General features: G+C 36.7%; 1 protein-coding gene across 3 annotated transcripts in view; it reads right to left on the reverse strand.

The window, feature by feature from the left end:
- Positions 1 to 24,799, reverse strand: part of DIAPH2 (diaphanous related formin 2) — a 951,942-nt gene that overhangs the window by 504,504 nt on the left and 422,639 nt on the right. For all 3 annotated transcript variants that reach the window (XM_032390097.1, XM_032390096.1, XM_032390094.1), the window contains one exon: positions 10,994 to 11,095. In XM_032390097.1, the coding sequence (XP_032245988.1) occupies positions 10,994 to 11,095 (102 nt within the window). The remainder of the gene's footprint in view (positions 1 to 10,993; positions 11,096 to 24,799) is intronic.

Here is a 24,799-nt window from a genome sequence, read left to right on the forward strand (position 1 = left end):
AGTAGCTCTATATTTTCACAATTTTCCTTCTCAACTTTTTCTTTATTGGATATGTATTATGTCATACTGAAATAAATCAACAGATTACACTGAGAAAAGCTTAAACTAATTCAGAAAGTATTTTTCAACAACACATTCCACTTCAACTTCCACTAAGCACACATTTTAATGAACATTCATGTGTTCTTATCACCAGAACATGAATATATTCTCATGATTTTCTTTCATGTAAAGGTCTGTATGATTTCACTGGCGCCTAAAGGAAAAACAAATCCTCACTATCTAGGCAAATGATTACCTAGACATAAACACCAACTGAGATCTCCATAATCTAAATAAATAATGTTTGACAGATATCAACTAGCAATTAAGATCATACTGTGTTTTTTTTTAATTACTCAGCATTCACTTTATAAAGAAAATGTACTCTCAGTTAAGCAATGTACACATTCACAACTATTAGGAGACTTCTTTTCTGACAGCAACATTCCAACTCACAGGAGAATGATGACTTGCTTATTTTAATCTGATTCCCTACTGTACATCCCTTAACAAAATAAACTCCCATGGTATTTCCTTGCATAATTAGAAATGCTTGATGTGTTGTAATTTCTCAAGCATAGGGTTTGAGTGTCCTCAGAATAAAAACATATATCTACTGTGGTAAAAAAAAAAATGCTGAATTTAATACAGAGGGGAGAATAAGTCAGAGTAAAATGTAAGGCCTAGTTAAATGAAGATGGGTTTAACTGTACAGCTGCTTTAGCAAAAGTGTATTTAATGGCGGACTGATTTGTTGAAGGCTTTAAGGTTCACTAAACAGGTTTTTTATTTTTATTTAAATTTAGTTAACATAAAGTACAATATTGGTTTCAGGACCAGAATTCAATGATTCATCACTTACATACAACACTCAGTGCTCATCACAAAGAGTGCCCTCTAATACCCATCACCCATATAGCCCATCCCCCACCCTACTCCCTTCATCAACCCTCAGGTTGTTCTCTATCATTAAGAGTCTCTTACAGTTTGTTTCCCTCTCTCTTTTTTCTTTTCCCCATTCCCACATGTTCATCTGTTTTCTTTCTTAAATTCTATTTATGAATAAAATTATATGGAATTTGTCTTTCTCTGATTGACTTATTTCACTTAGCATAATACATATAAGCTGCATTCACGTCATTGCAAATGCTAACATTTCATTCTTTTTGATGGCTGAGTAATATCCCATTGCATATCTATACACACACACACACACACACCAAATCTTCTTCTTTATCCATCCATTTCGGCTCTCTCCTTAGTGTGGCTATTGTTGATAATGTTGCTACAAACACCAGGGTGCATATAATCCTTTGAATATATATTTTTGTATCCTTTGGGTAAATACCTAGTAGTGCAATGGATGGATATTCGGATAATTCTATTTTTAATGTTTTGAGGAACCTCCAAACTGTTCTCCAGAGTGAGTGCACCAGTTTGCATTCCTACCAACAGTGCAAGAGGACTCCCCTTTCTCCGCATCCTCACCTAAACCTGTTGTTTCTTGTGTTAATTTTAGCCATTCTGCAAGCAAGAGATGGTATCTCATTGGGGTTTTGATTAGTATTTCCCTGATGATGAGTGAGGTTGAGCATTTTCTCATGTGTTTGTTAGGATCTGGATGACTTCTTTGGAAAAGTGTCTATTTGTGTTTTCTACCCATTTTTTTTTAAAGATTTTTATTTATTTACTTAGAGAGAGAGGGATGGGGGTAGAAAGAGACAGAGACAGAGTGAGAGAGAGAGGAGAGAGGCAGACGGAGCCAGAGAATCTCAAGCAGACTCCACCTGTAGCAGGAAGCAGGAAGTTCAATCTCACAAACCTGAAATCATGTGTTTCATTCTTCTACATGTGGCTGTCCAATTTTCCCAGCACCATTTATTGAAGAGACTGTCTTTTTTCCATTGCATACTTTTTCCTGCTTTGTCGAAGATTATTTGACCATAGAGTTGAGGGTCCATATCTGGGTTCTCTATTCTGTTCCATTGGTCTATATATCTGTTTTTGTGCCAATACCATGCTGTCTTGGTGATCACCAAGCTTTGTAATAGACCTTGAAATCGGGCACCACGATGCCCCCAGCTTTGTTTTTCTTTTTCAACATTTCTTTGGCGATTCGGAGTCTTTTCTCATTCCATACAAATTTTAGGATTGTTTGTTCCAACACTTTGAAAAATGTCATTGGAATTTTGATCAGGATAGCATGGAAGGTATAGATTGCTCTGGGTAGCATAGACATTTAAACAATGTTTATTCTTCCAATCCATGAGCATGGAATATTTTTCCATCTTTTTGTGTCTACTTCAATTTCTTTCATGAGTGTTCTGCAGTTCCTAGAGTATAGATCCTTTACCTCTTTGGTTAGGCTTATTCCGAGGTATCTTATGGTTTTTGGTGCTATTGTAAATGGAATCGTTTCTCTAATTTCTCTTTCTACAGTTGCGTTGTTAGTCTATAAGAAAGCAACTGATTTCTGTGCATTGATTTTGTATCCTGCCACATTACTGAATTGCTGGATGAGTTCTAGTAATTTGGGGGTGGAGTCTTTTGGGTTTTCCACATAAAGTATCATGTCGTCTGCGAAAAGAGAGAGTTTGACTTCTTCTTTGCGAATTTGAATACCTTTTATTTCTTTTTGTTGTCTGATTGCTGTTGCTAGGACTTCTAGTACTATGTGGAATAATAGTGGCGAGAGTGGTCATCCTTGACGTGTTCCTGATCTTAAGGGAAAGGCTCTCAGCTTTTCCCCATTGAGGATGATATTAGCTGTGGGTTTTTCATAGATGGATTTTATGAGCTTGAGGAATGTTCCCTCTATCCCTATACTCTGAAGAGTTTTAATCAGGAAAGGATGCTGTATTTTGTCAAATGCTTTTTCTGCATCAATTGAGAGGACCACATGGTTCTTCTCTCTCCTCTTATTAATGTGTTCTATCACATTGATTGATCTGCGAATGTTGAACTACCCTTGCATCCCGGGGATAAATCCCACTTGGTCGTGGTGGATGACCAATTTAATGTATTGTTGGATCCTATTACCTAGGATCTTGTTGAAGATTTTGGAATCCATATTCATCAGGGATATCGATCTAAAATTCTCCTTTTTGATGGGGTCTTTGCCTGGTTTGGGGATTAAGGTAATGCTGGCCTCATAGAATGAGTTTGGAAGTTTTCCTTCTCTTTGTATGTTTCCAAACACCTTCAGTAGAATAGGTATTATTTCTTCTTTGAACGTTTGGTAGAATTCCCCAGGGAATCCATTAGGCCCTGGACTCTTGTTTTTTGGGAGGTTTTTGATCACAGCTTCAATCTCGTTACTGGTTATAGGCCTATTCAGGTTGTCAATTTCTTCCTGTTTCAGTTTTGGCAGCTTATAGGTTTCCAGGAAGGCCTCCATTTCATCCAGATTGCTCAGTTTATTGGCATATAGTTGATGATAATAATTTCTAATAATTGTTTCTACTTCCTTGGTGTTAGTCGTGATCTTTCCCCTTTCATTCATCATTTTATTAATTTGGGTCCTTTCTCTTATCTTTTGGATAAGTCTAGCCAGTGGTTTATCGATCTTATTAATTCTTTCAAAGAACGAACTTCTAATTTCGTGGATCTGATCTACTGTGTTTCTGGTTTCTAATTCATTGATTTCTGCTCTAATTTTAGTTATTTCTCTTCTAATGCATGGCTTAGGCATCGTTTGTTGCTTTTTCTCTAGTTCTTTAAGGTATAGAGTTAGTTGGTGAATTCGGGATTTTTCTAATTTTTTGAATGAGGCTTGGATGGCTATGTATTTCCCCCTTAGGACTGCCTTTGCAGTATCCCATAGGTTTTGGACTGATGAGTTTTCATTCTCATTGACTTCCATGAATTGTTTAAGTTCTTCTTTGATTTCCTGGTTGACCCAAACATTCTTGAGCAGTGTGTCTTTAACTTCCAAGTGTTTGGATTTCTGCCAAATTTTTTCTTGTGATTGAGTTCCAGTTTTAGAGCATTTTGGTCTGAGAATATGCAGGGAATAATCTCAATCTTTTGGTATCGGTTGAGACCTGATTTGTGACCCAGTATGTGGTCTACTCTGGAGAAAGTTCCATGTGCACTCGAGAAGAATGAGTATTCTGTTGTTTTAGGGTGGAATGTTCTATAAATATCTATGAGGTCCATCTGGTCCAATGTATCATTCAAAGCTCTTGTTTCCTTGTTGATTTTCTTCTTAGATGATCTGTCCATTGCTGAAAGTGGAGTACTGAGGTCTCCTACAATTAACGTATTGTTATCAATAGGACTCTTTATTTTGGTTAACAGCTGGCTTATGTACCTGGCTGCTCCCATGTTGGGGGCATAGATATTTACAATTGTTAGATCTTCTTGTTGGATAGACCTTTTAAGAATGATATAGTGTCCTTCTGTGTCTCTAATTACAAGCTTTAGTTTAAAATCTAATTTGTCTGATATAAGAATTGCTACCCCAGCTTTCTTTTGAGGTCCGCTGGCATGGAAGATGGATCTCCATCCCTTCACTTTCGGTCTGGATATATCTTTAGGTTCAAAATGAGTCTCTTGTAGATAGCATATGGATGGGTCCTGTCTTTTTATCCACCTGCAACCCTGTGCCGTTTTATGGGAGCGTTTAGGCCATTCACGTTGAGAGTGATTATTGAAAGATATAAATTAATTGTCATCATCTTGCCTGTGAAGACATTGTTTTTATAGATTGTCCCTGTAAATTTCTGTTGTATATCACACTTGGGGGTCTTTCTCCTTTTATAGAACCCCCCTTAATATTTCTTGCAGGGCCAGCTTAGTGGTCACATATTCTTTCAGTTTCTGCCGGTCGTGGATTGCTGGATAAAGTATTCTTGGCTACATGTTCTTCTCGTTTAGTACCCTGAATATGTCTTGCCAGGCCTTTCTGGCTTCAGGTCTCTGTGGATAGGTCTGACGTTATTCAGATGTTCCTCCCTCTGTACGTAAGGAATCTCTTCCCCCTAACTGCCCTTAAGATGGTTTCCTTGGTTCTAAGATTTGCAAGTTTTACTATTACATGCCGGGGTGTTGGCCTGTTTTCCTTGATCTTAGGAGGGGTCCTCTCTGCCTCTAGGACTCGAATGTTTGTTTCATTCCCCAGATGAGGGAAGTTCTCAGCTATGATTTGCTCACATACACCTTCTAGTCCTCTCTCTCTCTCTCCACTCCCTCCGGGATTCCAATTATTCTGACATTGGTACGCCTCATGGTGTCACTTATTTCTCTGATTCTCTTTTCATGGATTCTGAGCTGTTTTTCCCTGGCCTCCTCTATTCCCTTTTTATCTATTATATTGTCTTCCAGGTCTCTTATTCGCTCTTCTGCCTCACTTACCCTAGCTGTTAGATTATCTAGTTTGGATTGGACCTCATTGATAGCATTTTTAAGTTCTGCCAATTCAGCTTTCATTTCTGCCCTTAGAGACTCTATCTTGCCTTTAATTGATTTCTCCATTCTAGCTATTGTCTTCACAATTGCTAGCCTGAATTCCATCTCCGACATCTTGGTTATATCTGTATCCATTTGTAAATCTGCAGCATAAGTCATAATCTCTGAGTCTTTTCTGTTTTGGGGGCTCCTCCTCCTAGTCATTCTGTTGATGGGTGGTTGAGGGAATGTATAGAGTCCAAATTATTGACCAGAACCCAAGCAAGATGCACTTGTTTTCTTGGGACCTTAGGGTTGCTGGCCTCTTGTTTTCCCAGCCTATCTTCTGCGGGAGGGGCCTGCTGCGCTGTTACTCAGGCAACCCTGTTTGGGCGGTGTTGCCCTGCCCCCCTGTGGTGGGGGATGGGCTCAGCGGGAATCAGTCTTTGGGGCTTTTGCTCTCTGGAGGCTTTCCCTGGCGGGTTTCCGCGTCTCTTTTGCAAGTCAGAGCAGAAGAGACTGTTTCCAACCCTCTGCCTCAGAGCAGAGAGACCACAGTCTGTTCTTCCGTGAGCTCTCCGGGACACACTGTCTCCATTTCTGTCCCTGCTCCGATAAACTGCAGCAGTCTGGGTTGTGCGCCCCTCCGCAGTGCTCCCAGTCCTGCCTCCAGGTTGGGGCACATCTCTGCCCTTTGTGCTTCTAAAACCGCCAGCCGCTCCCAGTTCACGCGTGCGTGAGTCCACTGCTCCGGGTTTCCAGCCCGGGGGCTGCCCTAGAGTCCTTTCCCTGCCGCTATGGGTCTGCGAGTCTGTGCCCCGTCCCCAGCGCGCGAGACTGTTGCTCACCGGCGGTGCAGGATCCCCACGGCCAGGCACCCTCCCGCTGCCGTTTATCCTCCTATATCTGCCCGTGGAATCACGGCTCCACAATTCGTACCTCAAAACCAACCGCCTGCGATATTCTGTTTTTTTGAGATCCAGATCTTACATCTCAGGCTGGTTTTGTGGGTGCTCAGAGTGGTCTGTTAGATATCCAGCTCAATTCTGGGGACCAGTTAAAATAGGGTCCCCTACTTCTCCGCCATCTTTCCCCCCTCCTCTCCTACCTTTTCGTTTTGTTGATTGTTTCCTTTGCTGTGCAAAAACTTTTTATCTTAATGAAGCCCTGATAGTTTATTTTTGCTTTTGCTTCCCTTGCGTCCAGAGACGTGTCCAGTAATAAGTTGCTATGGTCGAGGCCAAAGAGGTTTCTGTCTGTGTTCTTCTCAAGAATTTTGATGGTTTCCTGTCTCACATTTAGGTCTTTCATTGATTTTGAATTTAATTTTGTTTATGGTGTACGAAAGTGGTCCACTTTCATTCTTCTCCATGCTGCTGTCCAGTTTTCCTGACACCATTTTCTGAAGAAACTCTCTTTTCTCCATTGGATATTTGTTCCTGCTTTCTCAAAGATGAGGTGACCATATACTGTGGGTCCATTTCTGTGTTTTCTATTACAGTCCATTGATCTATGTGTGTATTTTTGTGCCAGTACCATACTGCCTGGATCACTGCATCTTTGTTACGTAACTTGAAATCTAGAATCGCGTTGCCTCCTGTTTTGTTTTTCTTTTTCAAAATTGCTTTGCCTATTCAGGGTCCTTTGTAATTCCATACAAATTTTTGGATTGTTTGTGAAAAATGATAGTGGTATTTTGATAGGGATTGCATTAAGTGTGTAGATTACTTTGGATAGTTTATACATTTTTTTAAAGATTTTATTTATTTATCTGACAGAGAGAGATACAGCGAGAGAGGGAACACAAGCAGGGGGAGTGGGAGAGGGAGAAGCAGGCTCCCCACTGAGAAGGGAGCTCGATGCGGGGCTCAATCCCAGGACCCTGGGATCATGACCTGAGCTGAGGGCAGACGCTTAACGACTGAGCCACCCAGGCGCCCCTGGATAGTATATACATTTTAACAGCGTTTGTTTTTCCAATCCATGAGAATAGAATGCTTTTCCATTTCTTTGTGTCCTCTTCAATTTCTTTCATAACTGTTCTGTAGTTTTCAGAGTACAGATCTTTTCTTTAGTTTATTCCTAGGTATCATTGTTTTCGGTGCAATTGCAAATAGGATCGATTCCTTAATTACTTTTTCTGCTGCTTCGCTATTGCTGTATAGGAATGCAGCAGATTTCTGCAAGTTCATTTTATATCCTGCAACTTTGTGGAATTCATATATTACTTCTAGCAAGTTTTGGTGGAGTCTTTCAGGTTTTCTACATAGAGTATCATGTCATCTGCAAATAGTGAAAGTTTGACTTTTTCCTTGCCAATTTTGATGCCTTTTATTTCTTTCTGTTGTCTGATTGCTGAGGCTAAGACTTCCAGTACTATGTTAAACAGTAATGGTGAGAGTAGACATCCTTGTCTTGTTCCTGATCATAGAGGAAAAGCTCTCAGTTTTTCCCCATTGAGGATGGTATTACCTGTGGGTCTTCTGTATATGGCCTTCATGATGTTGAGGCATTTTCCACCTATTTCTACTTTGTTGAGGATTTTTATCAAGAAAGGATGGTGCATTTTGTCAAATGCTTTTTCTGCATCTATTGAGAGGATCAGTGGTCCATATCCTTTCTTTCATTACTGTGGTGTATCACATTAATTTACAAATATTGAAACACCCCTGCAGCCTAGTAATAAATCCCACTTGGTCATATTGAATAATTCTTTTAATGTACTGTTGAATTAAATTAGCTAGTATTTTATTGAGAATTTTTGCATCCATGTTCATCAGGGATATTGGCCTGTAGTTCTCTTTTTTAGTAGGGTCTTTGGTCTTGAAATCAAGGTAATGCTGACTTTATTGAATGAGTTTGGACGTTTTCCTTCCATTTCTATTTTCTGAAACAGTTTAAGAAGAATAGTATTAACTCTTCTTTAAATGTCTGGCAGAATTTCCCTGGGAAGCCATCCGGCCCAGGATTCTTGTTTGTTGGGAGATTTTTGATTACTGATTCAATTTCATTGTTAGTTATGGGTCTGTTCAAATTTTCTTTTTTTTCCTGTTTCAGTTTTGATAGTTTGTAAGTTTCTATGAATTTCTTCATTTCTTCCAGATTGTCCACTTTGTTGGCATATAATTTTTCATAGTATTGCCTTATAATTGTTTGTATTTCTGTGGTGTTGGCTCTGATCTATCTTCTTTCATTTGTTATTTTCTCTATTTGGTTCCTTTCTCTCTCTCTCTCTTTTTTTTTTTTTTTAATATGTCTGGCTAGGGGTTTATTAGTTTTATTGGGTCTTTCAAAGAAGCAGCTCTTAGTACTGTTGATCTGTTCTAATGATTTTTTGTTGTTGTTGTTTCTGTATCATTGATTACTCCTATAATCCTTATTATTTCCATTCTTCTGTTGGATTTAGGCTTTATTTCCTGTTCCTATTTTAGCTGCTTTAGGTATAAGCTTAGGTTGTGTATTTGAGACTTTTGTTTCTTGAGGTAGGCCTGTATTTCAATATACTTCCTTCTTAGGACTGCCTTTGCTGCATCTGAAAGGTTTTAGAGTGTCATGTTTCCTTTTTCATTTGTTTCCATATAATTTTTTTTTATTTCTTCTTTAATTTCCTTGTTAACCCATTCATTCTTTAGTAGGATGTTCTTTAACCTCCATGTATTTGTGGTCTTTCCAAAATTTTTCTTGTGATTGACTTCAGGTTTCACAGTATTGTGGTCTGAAAATATGCATGGTATGATCTCGAACTTTTTGTACTTCTTGAGGCCTGATTTGTGACCCAGGATGTAATCTATTCTGGAGATTGTTCCATGTAGACTCAAAAAGAATGTGTATTCTGCTGCTTTACAATGAAATGTTGAGAATATATCCGTGAAGTCCATCTGGTCCACTGTGTCATTCAAAGACATTGTTTCCTTGTTGATTTTCTGCTTAGATGATCTGTCTATTGCTCTAAGTAGGGTGTTAAAGTTACCCAGTATTACTGTATCAATGAGTTTATGTTTATTGTTGATTGATTTATATATTTGGGCTCTCCTATTTTGGGGGCATAAATATTTACAATTGTTAAATCTTCTTGATGGATAGAACCCTTTTTTATGATATAATGCCCTTCTTCATCTCTTGTTACAGTCTTTGCTTAAATATCTAGTTCTCTGATATGTTTATGGCTATTCCAGCTTTCTTTTGACATCCATTAGCATGATAGATGCTTGTCCATCCCCTCACTTTCAATCTGCAGGTGTGTTTAGGTCTAAAATGAGTCTCTTGGAGGGAGCATATAGATAGATCTTGGTTTTTTTAATCCATTCTGATATGCTATGTCTTTGGTTCGAGCATTTAGTCCATTTACATTCAGAGCGATTCATATCTTTCAGTAAAGATATGAATTTAGTACCATTGTGTTACCTATAGAGTTGGTATTTCTGGGGATGTTTTCTGTTCCTTTCTAGTCTTTGTTGCTTTTGGTTTTTTTCTTCTCCACTCAAAGATCCCCCTTTAAAATTTCTTGCAGGGCTGGTTTAGTGGCCATGAACTCCTTAAGTTTTTGTTTGTCTGAGACTCTTTATCTCTCCTGTTCTGAATGACAGCTTTGCTGGATAAAGATTTCCTGGTTGCATATTTTTCCCATGCAGCACATTGAATATATCCTGACACTCTCTTGTGGCCTGCCAAGTTTCTGTGGACAGACCTGCTGTGAATGTGATCTGTTTCCCCTGTAGTTTAAGGACTTTTTATCCTTTTCTGCTTTCAGGATTCTTTCCTTGTCTGTATTTTGTGAATTTGACTATGATATGCCTTGGCAATAGTGAGCTTATGTTAGATTTACTAGGAGGTCTTTTTGCTTCTTGGATTTTGATGTATCTCCTAGATTAGGGAAGTTTTCAGTTATAATTGAAACAAATAAACCTTCTGCCCCCTTTTCTCTTCCTTCATGTTCTGGGATTCCTTCCAAAAGGTGGTAGCTTTTCTAATTGTTGACTTGCAGTTTTTGTTCTCTAAGACCTCCGAATATTTTCTTGAGCACTCAGAATGATTTGATAACCACTTAGCTGTGTTCAAGAGCTGTGACAAGCTTTGGGTTCCCCAACTCCTTCACCATCTTAATTCCTCCCCCCGGTTCACTACCAGTAGTTAAGTGCAGTGGTTAACAATATAACTCTCTAACATCACAATTACTTCAACTATAAAGGCATAGCAATAAAAGGATTTGCCCAATGTGACCAGTGAATAGTCCAAAACTATCACACCTAGGTCTAGGCAGAAAGGGGAAACATAACACTCTTTTGAACTCTTTGAGTGAACCTTATGTCTTACTCTGTAACAGTGCTTAATTATCAGTATTTTCCAAAGCTTTATTATTCATAAGTTTCATCTAACCTGAGGAAGACTAAATTATGATGGTCTGAATGACAAAAAGGCAACTCAAATCACGTTTACACACAATTTTGTTTCTAGCAGATGCTAAATATACCTGTTCAAATCAGTTACAACTTTGTGTAAAAATATTCAACAACTCCTCATCACCACCATCACCACCACCCCTTATACAGAAAACATCACATACACAGATTCTGGGCCGTTTTGGGATCCAAAATTCTCAATTCTTTCACTTTCTTCTTTGCAGGGAGGATCTTCTTTTCTTCTGAAGCTTCTACATTCTTTTGAACTAAAGGAAAAAAGTTTATTCATAAACAATAATGGTACTAATCCAATCACATGAAATAAATTAGTAAGGCATATTAACTACCTTAACAAAGCTTATGCCAAAAATCAATAATGTGTTTATTTCATTAGTTCAAGGAAAAGGATAAACATAATAATACAGACCCATTCAGAGGTTTCCCTACAACTTAAATATCAGCACTTAAGCAGAAAAGCCAAATAGTACCAAAAATCAATTGTAGCTTCTTACCTAATGTGCAACATTCATTACTCCTTTACCAGGTACCTACAGCAGCACTGGAATTAAATACATAGTAAAATCTCCCTAATTTGGACTAATTGAGGAAAAAGGCATATATGCATTTATCCTAAAATACATTAAAATTTAGACATGTCTTTAATTCAGTGGAACTGCTTTAAACTATGTAACTTTAACTGCTAAACGGGTTGTCATATAAAAATTCCTGCTAAGATTGCTTTGAAGAATAAATATGAACCATTTGCAAGTTGCACAACAACAGCACCATTTGCATACATATAATTAATTAACCTCAAAGACTTGCTCTTTTGAGTAAGTTATCTTTGTCTCCATGACAGTTTTTAGTACTATTTGCCTTCTTAGAAGAAAATATTTAATTATGCTCTATTCAGAAGGTAATCCTCTAGGTCTGAACAGTTCACATGACATGAAACTGTGAGAAGTAGCAGTGGCCTTAGCCTCCCCATAACCTCCATCAGCTCTACCTCAGAGAACCCATCTCAAAAACCAAAGTAAAAAACAATGTGGCTATCTGTTGTGAAAATGAAGCTTTATGGCAAATCCCTAAACCCACCTATACAAAAAGTCCATAGCTACCATTGTACTCAGGTGTTGGCAGTTTACTTCTAATATAAAAATAGGGTTGTAGGTAATGGGACCATTAAAAAATATGAGAGGGTGCCTGGGTGGCTCAGCCGTTAAGCGTCTGCCTTCAACTCAGGTCATGATCCCAGGGTCCTGGGATCGAGTCCCACATTGGGCTCCCAGCTCGGCAGGAAGCCTGCTTCTCCCTCTCCCTCTCCCCCTGCTTGTGTTCTTGCTCTCGCTATCTCTCTCTCCGTAAAATAAATAAATAAAATCTTCAAAAAAAAAAAAAAAAATCTACCTCCACCTCTTCTTTAAAAAAAAAAAATGAGAAAAGTAAAGCCAACATTTTTTTTTCATTCAAGTAGTGATATGCTTTTATCCCCAAACTCATGCTGCTAAACTTCATCACTGAATCATATGACCATAATAATAATGCTTATTACTTTTAAAAATTTAATTTCATTTTGAGGAAATCGTTATTTTTATTATTTTAACTTATCTGATTTTTGTTAAAGAGATCATAAATGAGTTACTGATTTTCTTTAGAGGAAAACCAACACACTACTACAGTACATTTTTGCTAAGCTATGTGTTCATAGCTGGAAAACTTTCCACACATGTTATAGAATACATCAAATACTGCAAGTCCATTAAGACCCCCCTCTGTTTTACTGGTGCAAAATATAGGAAAATTAAGTGAATTTCCTAGAAAAAATAACATAAAATTAATTACCTGAATAATTATGTCCTAATATTTAGTTCTAAGCTTTATCACTATGACCTATCTAAAGTGATGCAGAGTCTAAGCAGACTAGATAATAATTACACTTGAAAATCATGATCTCAAGTCCAAGCCATGCCCAGGTTAAGACTACTCTATATAAACAAATAACAACCCAAAAATCATACCTTTTGTTAATAAAAAAAACAAAAGGTACCTGAATCATATTTAAATTACTTCTAGAATCATTCAGAAAATCTTTCCCTAAGAAATAGTCAAGGAAACTATCTTAATCTCCCAATATGCCTTAATCCCCCCTATTGGAGACTAGTTAACCAAGTACATATAGGGTGAAAATGCTGTAGTATAATGGATATTGTAAGATTTTCTGCAAACTAACAAGACTCCGGAGTAACCCACACAAACATAATGTTAATTTTGTATGACTTCATATTTTTGCATTTTTTTCATTAAAATATATTCCAACTTCTCCCCTTTTCAAATTAACAAATTGCTAAGATTAGACGTCTTAAATATCTTAAATCCTAATATATTTCCCTTATAGTATGTAAATTGGCTTTATCTTAGGTTGAAAAAATGATAAGAATTTCATGATTGGGCACTGCTATTTTGAGAATTACTAGAGCAAAGCTAGTTTAAAATAGTTCCCTAATCAGATAGCCTTTCACAAACAATAAAGTTTTTGCCATGATCAGTAAATATTAACCAATGGCTATTAATGCCTTTGGCTTTCTTGTCTTTAAAAGCATTCCTTAGTGATCACAACCACAGGCTTAGATAAATAGAGAATTTGAAGAGAGGTAATGACATATGAAACTTACCCAGATAGTATTGAAGGCTTCTTATGTTAAAAATGTCCTGCTTTCATAATGTTTCCAACTGTTACCTGTCCTTGGATGCTTTTATTACATATGTTTCAAATGCTTTAAAATTAAATATTCCATAACTTTATTAAAATATGGGCAATTTAGTAACTCAATTAAAGATATTTCTAAAGATATTTCTCCAAAGAAGACATAGAGATGGCCAACAGGTATACAAAAATACCCTCAATATCATGAGGGAAATGCAGATCAAAACCATAATGAGATATCACCTCACAGCTCTTTCAATGGCTCTTACCAAAACCAAAACAAAGTGTTACGAGGATGTGGTGGAGGAACTGGAACCCTTGTACATTGTTGGTAGAAATGTAAAATGGTGTAGCTGCTACAGAGAACACTATGGAGATTCTACAAATAATTAAAACTAGAACTACCATATGATGTACCAATCCCACTTCTGGGTATATAACCAAAAGAACTAAGAATCTCAAAGAGATAGCTGCACTCCCATGTTTACTGCACTATTATTCACAAAACAGCCAAGATATGAAAAGAATCTAAGTGTCCACCAAAGAAGTGTGGCAGATACATATAACGAAATGTTATTCACCCTTAAAAAAAAGAAGAAAATCCTGCCATAAATAATAACATGGATGAACCTGGGGAACATTACACTAAGTGAAATAAGCAAGTCATAAAAAGACAAATACTGCATAATTATGAAGCATCTAAAATGTCAAACTCATAGAAACAAAGGAGTGAATTGTGGTTGCCAGGGACTGAGGGTGGGAGAAGTGGAGAGTTGCTGCTCAATGTGTATAAAGTTTCCATTACATAAGATGAATAAGTTCTAAAGATCTGTGGTACAAAATTATAGCTCTGGTTAATAATACTGTATTATGCACTTAAAAATTTGTGAGCGGGTAGATCTAATGTGAAAAGTGCTTATACCAAACATACCATAATGTTAAAACTTAAAATAAATTACAGTGATTTTGTAATTTGAAATTATTTGAATGGGACTGAAAAAATTTTTTTAAGTCTCAATACAAAAACTTCAATAATTGATTTTGTCATCAATGGTCCTATGGTCCTCACGTTCATAATGAGGCCTATAATCAAATGTTATCTTTCCATATGCAAATGAAAAACCATATAGCCACTGGTTTTAAATCTGATGGATTAATTTGAGTGCTTAAATTATCACTGCTAATTGACCAAATAATAATGAAACATCATAAAATACTGTCTGTAGAAAGATAATGATGTGTAATAAAGACATTTGTATTATTATTAAATGTGTTAACATCAAGATACTAATTATATAAGATAAAATGCTTATTAAGTATTCTTATATTTCCTTTAACATATGGATTTTTATCTGTAATTATTCTATAAACTTATTCCTTTACAGTTGAGGGGTGCTCATTGGCATAAATAAACATGGCTATAATCTTTTCCTGATCTAATTTAGGCAATGTTCATAAATCCCCTATTAATTTCTGCTATCTCAGTGGGTACAGACAACATGTGACAAGATATTTGTAAGTTGTAGCAAATATTAAGATACTATAAATGGGTAACATTGAATGATTTACATACTGATAACTACTATAAATCATAATAAACTTTTAATAACTACTTTGTCTCAAAATGCAATAAGATTGATTCCTAAAGTCAGCATCAATACTATTAATTCATTCATTTATCCAGCAAATACTTGTTGAAGACCTACTATGTGTAAGCCTAGGCACAAGCATATAGACTTAAATGTCTACTCATTTTTCTAAAAAACATGGTCATATATAAACTACTAATTAGGGAAGTATCTCCAAAAGATATCTAACATTTATAATTTTCTTTATCCATAATAATACAGTTTGAATGAATATACGCATATCACTCAACAAATTTTTTTTGTTATTGGAATTAGTTTCATATCAACAAATCCTGTATCTTAAATCAGCATCAACTGATGTATTACATCATATTAGAAGGACTATGTGGAGAAGCAAAAATATGACACTTCCCAGTAAGTATACTCTATACAAAACTAGGATAAATAAAGCCAGTAACAGTAGTGATAAAAAATCACCTAAAAATATTTATGTAACTTTATTCATACATATGTGTTATATCAAACAAGTAAACGCCCAACTTGTTTTAGATATATCAATATAAGAATTGTGATTGCCCTATATAAATACGTATTTTTCCATTTGTATACATTCCAGAAGTGATTCTAACTATACGGAACTCATTTTTTATGTATTAGTTGAAATATGTGTTAAACTTCAATAAATAATTGCATGTTAAAATGAGTGCAAATATGAAAATGGCAGGCAGGGAAAATCTACTCTGATTTCTGTGTGATAGCTGCAATAAATTTATACTATATATATATATCACTTATACAAATATATATATATCACATAAAAGGGGAAAGTATGATAATAAGAACTACAACAATAACAGTGATAGTAGTACTAGTAGTAGTAACCATGATAACAATCATCGCAATCACCACCAAAATCAACTTTTATTAAATACCTCCTCTGTTATCTTATATAATAGGTATTACCATTGTCATCTTATAAAGGAGGAAGCTACAAAATAGAAAACTTGAGTCATTTGCCCAAGATCATATAGCAAGTAATAAAAAGATGCTCAACCTCACCTGTCATCAGGGAAATGCAATTGAAAACAACCAATGACCATTTCACAATCATCAAATTGAAGTAACAAAAGTCTTGTAATACCAAGTATGGGTGAGGAGGCAAAAAAAATAAGAATTTGTGCCAACAGTGGTAGTAAAAATTAGGATAACAAATATAAAATAAACATTTACTAGTATCTAATACATTTAAGCTGTGCTTACCATAAGTATAACCCAATCTTTCCATTTATGAGTGAAACAGTCAAGGAGACAAGGATGTTCACTGCAGCAATGTTTACAACAGTACAAAAACTGGAAACAACCCACATGCTGGGGGGTTATGAAATGGATAAATAAATTGTGCTATATTCATATAATGGAACACAGCTCAGCATTTACAGTGAGTGTACTACAGCTAAATATTCCAATAAGAATAGATCCCAATTATAATTTTGAATGGAAAAATAAACATCACTGAAAATGTTACATGCAGTATAATAGCATTCATCTAAATTAAAAATGATCTTACGTCTTGTGTATAAAGTGTAAATGTACGTGTGTGTGTGTATCAAAATTTTAAAAACCTGGACTAAATACTTAGCAGATTAATGACTTCTTTTCTTGGGGGAGGAAAGTGATACTGGAACAAGTAAAATCCTGGAAACTTCAATTTTATCTCTAATGTTTTTTTTGTTTAAAAGCAAATATCTGTACTAAATATGACAAAATGTTATCATTTTTTAATTCTGGGAGGCTGCTACATAGGTGTTTCCTATCTTAGCCTATGCAGATTTCCATTTTTTCAACATAAAAATAAAAATTGTATGATCTGATATATATGTTATCTTTTTTACACTTTATAAACTGTTAGCCTTGGCAATCCAAGGAACAAGGGTATATAGGAATCAGAAACAATAGAAGAGGGAATAATAAAAACTACAGGTAAAGATTAGTCACTTTGGTCAGCAAGCACAATTTTATTTTCAACTGTTTTTGAATCTATTTTGTGAGGAATAACATATTTGTTTACCAAACCTTGAGAGGGAAAGCTGATGCAATATGCAGTATGAGACTGCATTTCCATCTCCTCTCTTATGTGCTGCATATTGCAGCTGTGAAGCTTCCCCTGTGTTGCCTACAGCTGTGCATTAACTAAGGCATCCCACAGAAAGGGAGATGTCATTCTGTCACCTGCATCGTACCTGAAGCCATAGGAATGGCATTACCAGGAATGTTGCTGAAGTTTACAGCACATTAAACAAGATTAATGGTTCTAACAGTGGGACTCACACATACATACTTTGTAATGATTCCCTAATTAAGGAACAAATCTTACTGGTGGTAGTTTATTTATGTGTTTTGTTTTTTTTTTTACTGGTCATAGCTTAGACAAGAACCCCCCAAATCAGTAAGCACATGTTACTGCAAATTAACATCTGCATAACTAATATACTTGTACACCTGTTCATTAAGCAAATTACTGAACACTGCTAAATGTCACCAGAACACTATGTTTAACAACGTGCATAGCTAATGTTGTGTATTTACAATTGGGCCTCAATAGCTCAGAAGGTAATGTTTACTTTAGGGAGGACAAATAAAGTTGACTTAAAGATTTTAGGTAGAATCTCCCTTGTCTGAAGTGATATATTTTTTTTTTTAAGATTTTATTTATTTATTTGAGACAGAGAGAATGAGAGAGAGAGAGCACATGAGAGGGGGGAGGGTCAGAGGGAGAAGCAGGCTCCCCGCTGAGCAGGGAGCCCGATGCGGGACCCGATCCAGGGACTCCAGGATCATGACCTGAGCCGAAGGCAGTCGCTTAACCAACTGAGCCACCCAGGCGCCCTGAAGTGATATTTTTTTAAAGATTTTATTTGACAGAGAGAGAGAGAGTGAGAGAGAGCATAAAAGTAGGCGGAGTAGCAGGGAGAGGGAGAGGGAGAAGCAGACTCCCCACCGAGCAGGGAGCCGGATGTGGGGCTCTATCCCAGGACCCTGGGATCATGACCTGAACTGAAGGCAGACGCTTAACCGACTGAGCCACCCAGGTGCCCCTGAAGTGATATTTTAAACACCAAAATGGAAGTATGGTTCTTACCTCAATCTAGTATTTGACAAATGAGATGGTGGAAGTTATTTCTGTTAACCTTTAACCTTTGTGAAATACCTTATTCAAACAATAGTTAATTCCTTTACTCGTAAGTTGGCTCCGACTTTGTATGTATGAACTGGTGTTTTTCTGGCCATCCCACACACTCAGAGAATGCCGTTATGCAAAATATCCTAATTCATGCCACAAATCAGTAAGTCCAGTAATAAACCCCAAGAGCTAAGTATGTCAAAGCTGAGTGCTAAGAAATGCAACAGTAGGAATTATGATGATAAAACCAGTACTGCTAGGCTGTAGGTCATTTCTTGTTGAGACCACTTTGGGCATTCATTATATTCAGGTTTTTCTTTTATAATATGGTCTATTTCAGACTGGTACAAGTCGTGCACACAATTGAGTTTAATGTGAGCAAGACTGAACAAAATAATACCTTGAAATATTTGTAGCCAGGGTCTCAAATTGACAATGTAGGATTTTTCAGTCCGAGTTTCAGGTATAGCTGAACATAGCTTGAAGGTCAGTGTTGTAGATCTCACCAAGGATTTACAAAAGAGAAGGATCACTGGGAAACTGTGTATCCTAAAAGAAGCTTCTCATTTCCTGGATATTTCTACTTGATTGTCTAATAAGCTCCATAAATTTAGCACATCCTATACCATATTCCTTATCTTACACCCAAACTTGCTCCTCCCATAGTCTTTTCCATCTCAACAAATGGCAACTCAATCCTAATTGTTCAAGCAAAATACACAGGTGCATGCACACGCATGCACGCGCACACACACACACAAACAAGTTATCATTAATTCTTCCCTCTCACAGGCTACATCCCATTCTTTGGCAAATCCAGTATCTGATAACTTCTCATCACCTCCACTTCTACGTAAGGGTTTCAAGCCACCATTACTTCTAGCCTAAGTTATTCTTGTAGCCTAATAACCCGTCTCCATTCTGCCTCTGCCTTTCTTCATTCTACCCTGTCAACACATTAATTAATGTTATTCTACTGTTCAAAACCTTCCAATGGCTTCCTGACTTATTCAGAGTAAAAAGAAAGTCTTCACAATAGCTTAGAATGTCCTACATCATATTTCATGTCCCTTCCATAACTATTCTGATCTCATCTTTTGCTACCTTCCTCTGATTCACTCTAGGCACACAAGATCCCTTGCTGTTCTTCAAATATACCAGGACAATTCCCACAGCAGAGTCTTTGTTCTTGATATTATGTCATCCCTAGATCTCGCCTCACTTCTTTCAGATCTTTATTCAATGACACTTTCTTATAGAAATCTTTCCTGATGATGTGGTTCCAAATCAGAACTCCTCCCTCCTGACACATATTTTCCTCTTTGCCTGCTTCATTTCTCTCAGAAGCAATTACCATCATTTGACACAATATGTATTTTTTATTTTATTGTCTATAACTTCTACTTTGATGTGAGCTCTATTAAAAAAAGGGATTTGTCACTGTTTTGTTCACAGTTATATACTATCATCTAGACTCATTCCTGCAAAAAAATAGGCACTCCAATTATTTTGGAATTTATACTACATATATATTCTTATTTGTAAAAGAGGATTTATATATAATGTTATGTATTCCAGTACTGGTAATAGCAAAAGACTGTAGGCGTTCATCTACTGCAGACAAACTTACTAAATTATGTTACATGGGGTATTGCTTATAATAGCAAAATATCTGAACTAACCCAAAAGCTCGTCAATAGAAAAATGATTGATTAAATTATGGTATGTCCATTCAATGTACCACTCTGCTGCTATATCCAAGACCAAGGAAGATCTTTATAGAATGATATGGAATGATCTTCAATAAATATTGTTAGATGAAGCAAACAAGTTATACAAGACTATGCAGTACTAACATTTAAAGAAAAAAAGAGGGAAGAATATATGTATTTGCTAGTATATATATAAAATGTTCGTGGAAAGAAACACAAGAAATTTATTACATTACTTACTTCTAGGGAAGGGACTGAGTAGCTGGGGTACAGAGATGAGAGGAACAAATTTCCCAGTATACTATTTTTGTAACTCTTGAACTTTAACCCATGTAAATATATTATCAATTCAAAAATTAATAGAAAAACAAAGAAAAGGAACAAAAGGATTTCACCACTAAAGATGTCTAATATATGAGTGCACAGAACAAAAATGCTTTGTGTTACAAATTGGGGGAAAAGTACTTAGTGCACTTGAGGATGCAGCATAGAAATGAAGCCCAGTCTTCCAGTGGCGCCATCAACAGAGTAGAGGAAGAATAAACAGACACATATCAAATGGTGGCCTAGCCCTAGAGGCCTATAAGAATTTATTAGTGAAATTCAAATAAACAAAATTTTAACAACATAATGATCTGCTATGAGGGGGATGCTTAAGAATTCATTGCTTTCAGCATGATTAATGAATTTAAACTTCACAATAGTATTATGTTTGATACACGTATTTCTTTTTTTTCTATATATTTTTTTTTTTTTAAATTTTTAAATTTTATTATGTTATGTTAGTCACCACACATCATTAGTTTCTGATGTGGTGATCCACGATCCATTGTTTTCGTATAATACCCAGTGCTCCATGCAGTAGGTGTCTGCCTTGATACCCATCACTGGGCTAACCCATCCCCCCACTACAGACTTTGTTTCTCAGAGTCTATAGTCTCTCATGGTTCATCTATCCCTCTGATTTCCGCCCCCATCATTTTTCCCTCCCTTCTCCTAATGTCCTCCATGCTATTTCCTTATGTTACACAAGTAAGTGAAACCATATGATAATTGACTTTTTCTACTTGACTTATTTCACTTAGCATAATCACCTCCAGTCCCATCCATGTTGATGTAAAAGTTGGGTATTCATCTTTTCTGATGGCTGAGTAATATTCCATTGTATATATGGACCACATCTTCTTTATCCATTCATCTGTTGAAGGACATTTCAGCTGTTTCCACAGTTTGGCTATTGCGGACATTGCTGCTATGAACACTGGGGAGCATATGGCCCTTCTTTTCACTACATCTGTGTCTTTGGGGTAAATACCCAGTAGTGAAATTGCTAGGTCAGGGTGTAGCCCTACTTTTAATTTTTTGAGGCACCTCCACCCTGTTTTCCAAAGTGGCTGTACCAACTTGCATTCCCACCAACAGTGTAAGAGGGTTCCCCTTTCTCCACAACCTCTCCAACATTTGTTGTTTTTTTCCCTGTCCATTTTTGCCATTCTAACTGGTGTAAGGTGGTATCTCAATGTGGTTTTGCTTTGATTTTCCCTGATGGCTAATGAAGATGAACATTTTTTCATGTGTCTATTAGGCATTTGTATGTCTTCTTCAGAGAAGTGTCTTTTCATGTCTTCTGCTCACTTTTTGACTTAATTGTTTTTTGGGTGTTGAGTTGGAGAAGTTCTTTATAGATCTTGGATACCAGCCCTTTATCTGTAGTGTCATTTGCAAATATCTTATCCCATTCTGTGGGTTGCCTCTTTGTTGACTGTTTCCTTTGCTGTGCAGAAGCTTTTTATCTTGATGAAGTACCAAATGTTCATTTTTGCTTTTGTTTCACTAGCTTTTGGAGATGTATCTTGAAAGAAGTTGCTGTGGCTGATGTCAAAGAGGTTACTGCCTACGTTCTCCTCTAGGATTTTGATGGATTCCTGTCTCACATTGAGGTCTTTCATCCACTTTGAGTTTATCTTTGTGAATGGTGTTAGAGAATGGTTGAGTTTCACTCTTCTGCATGTGGCTGTCCAATTTTCCCAGCACCATTTATTGAAGAGACTTTTTTTCCATTGCATGTTTTTTCCTGCTTTGTTAAAGATTATTTGACCATAGAGTAGAGGGTCCATATCTGGGTTCTCTACTCTATTCCATTGGTCTATATGTCTGTTTTTGTGCCACTAGCATGCTGTCTTGGTGATCACAGCTTTGTAATAGAGCTTGAAATCGGGCAACGTGATTCCCCCAGCTTTGTTTTTCTTTTTCAACATTTCCTTGGCGATTTGGGGTCTTTTCTGATTCCATACAAATTTTAGGATTGTTTTTTCCAGCACTTTGAAAAATGTCATTGGAATTTTGATCGGGATGGCATTGAAGGTATAGATTGCTCTGGGTAGCATAGACATTTTAACAATGTTCATTCTTATGATCCATGAGCATGGAATATTTTTCCAACTTTTTGTGTCTACTTCAATTTCTTTCATGAGTGTTCTGCAGTTCCTAGAGTATAGATCTTTTACCTCTTTGGTTAGGTTTAGAGGTATCGTATGGTTTTTGGTGCTATTGTAAATGGAATCGTTTCTCTAATTTCTCTTTCTACAGTTACGCTGTTAGTGTATAAGAAAGCAACTGATTTCTGTGCATTGATTTTGTATCCTGACACATTACTGAATTGCTGTATGAGTTCTAGTAATTTGAAGGTGGAGTCTTCTGGGTTTTCCACATAAAGTATCATGTCGTCTGCGAAAAGAGAGAGTTTGACTTCTTCTTTGCCAATTTGAATACCTTTTATTTCTTTTTGTTGTCTGATTGCTGTTGCTAGGACTTCTAGTACTATGTTGAACAATAGTGGCGAGAGTGGGCATCCTTGACGTGTTCCTGATCTTAAGGGAAAGGCTCTCAGCTTTTCCCCATTGAGGATGATATTCACTGTGGGTTTTTCATAGATGGATTTTATGAACTTGAGGAATGTTCCCTCTATCCCTATACTCTGAAGAGTTTTAATCAGGAAAGGATGCTGTATTTTGTCAAATGTTTTTTCTGCATCAATTGAGAGGACCATACGGTTCTTCTCTCTCCTCTTATTAATGTGTTCTATCACATTGATTGATCTGCGAATGTTGAACTACCCTTGCATCCCGGGGATAAATCCCACTTGGTCGTGGTGGATGTTCCTTTTAATGTATTGTTGGACGCTATTAGCCAGGATTTTGTTGAGGATGTTGGAATCCATATTCATCAGGGATATCGGTCTGAAATTCTCATTTTGATGGGGTCATTGCCTGGTATGGGGATTAAGGTAATGCTGGCCTCATAGAATAAGTTTGGAAGTTTCCTTCAGTTTCTATTTTTTGAAACAGCTTCAGGAGAATAGGTATTATTTCATCTTTGAATGTTTGGTAGAATTCACCAGGGAATCCATCAGGACCCTGGACTCTTGTTTTCTGGGAGGTTTTTGATCATTGCTTCAATCTTGTTACTGGTTATTGGCCTATTCAGGCTGTCAATTTCTTCCTGTTTCAGTTTTGGCAGCTTATAGGTTTCCAGGAAGGCATCCATTTCATCCAGATTGCTCAGTTTATTGGCATACAGTTGTTCATAGTAATTTCTAATATGTGTTTCTATTTCCTTGGTGTTAGTCCTGATCTCTCCCCTTTCATTCATCATTTTATTAATTTGGGTCCTTTTTCTCTTCTTTTGGATAAGTCTGGCCAGTGGTTTATCAATCTTATTAATTCTTTCAAAGAACCAACTTCTAGTTTCGTTGATCTGATCTACTGTGTTTCTGGTTTCTAATTCATTGATTTCTGCTCTAATTTTAATTATTTCTCTTCTAATGCATGGCTCAGGCATCGTTTGTTGCTTTTTCTCTAGTTCTTTAAGGTGTAGAGTTAGTTGGTGAATTCGGGATTTTTCTATTTTTTTGAGTGAGGCTTGGATGGCTATGTATTTCCCCCTTAGGACTGCCTTTGCAGTATCCCATAGATTTTGGACCAATGTGTTTTCGTTCTCATTGATTTCCATGAATTGTTTGAGTTCTTCTTTGATTTCCTGGTTGACCCAAACATTCTTGAGCAGAGTGGTCTTTACCTTCCAAGTGTTTGAATTTCTTCCAAATTTTTACTTGTGATTCAGTTCCAGTTTTAAACCATTGAGGGTCTGAGAATATGTAGGGAATAATATCAATCTTTTAGTATCGGTTGAGACCTGATTTGTGACCCAGGATGTGGTCTATTCTAGAGAAAGTTCCATATGCGCTCGAGAAGAATGAGTATTCTGTTGTTTTAGGGTGGAATGTTCTATAAATATCTATGAGGTCCATCTGGTCCAATGTATCATTCAAAGCTCTTGTTTCCTTGTTGATTTTCTGCTTAGATGATCTGTCTATTGCTGAGAGTGGAGTATTGAGGTCTCCTACAATTAACGTATTGTTATCAATATGGCTCTTTATTTTGGTGAACAGGTGGCTTATGTAGATGGCTGCTCCCATGCTGGGGGCATAGATATTTACAATTGTTAGATCTTCTTGTTGGATAGACCCTTTAAGAATGATATAGTGTCCTTCTGTGTCTCTTATTACAGACTTTAGTTTAAAATCTAATTTGTCTGATATAAGAATTGCTACCCCAGCTTTCTTTTGAGGTCCGCTGGCATGGAAGATGGATCTCCATCCCTTCACTTTCAGTCTGGATGTATCTTTAGGTTCAAAATGAGTCTCTTGTAGACAGCATATGAATGGGTCCTGTCTTTTTATCCAATCTGCAACCCTTTGCCGTTTTATAGGAGCATTTAGGCCA

This window comes from Phoca vitulina, unplaced genomic scaffold (assembly GCF_004348235.1).
Source record: "Phoca vitulina isolate PV1807 unplaced genomic scaffold, GSC_HSeal_1.0 scaffold57, whole genome shotgun sequence".
Classification (NCBI taxonomy): Eukaryota; Metazoa; Chordata; class Mammalia; order Carnivora; family Phocidae; genus Phoca; species Phoca vitulina.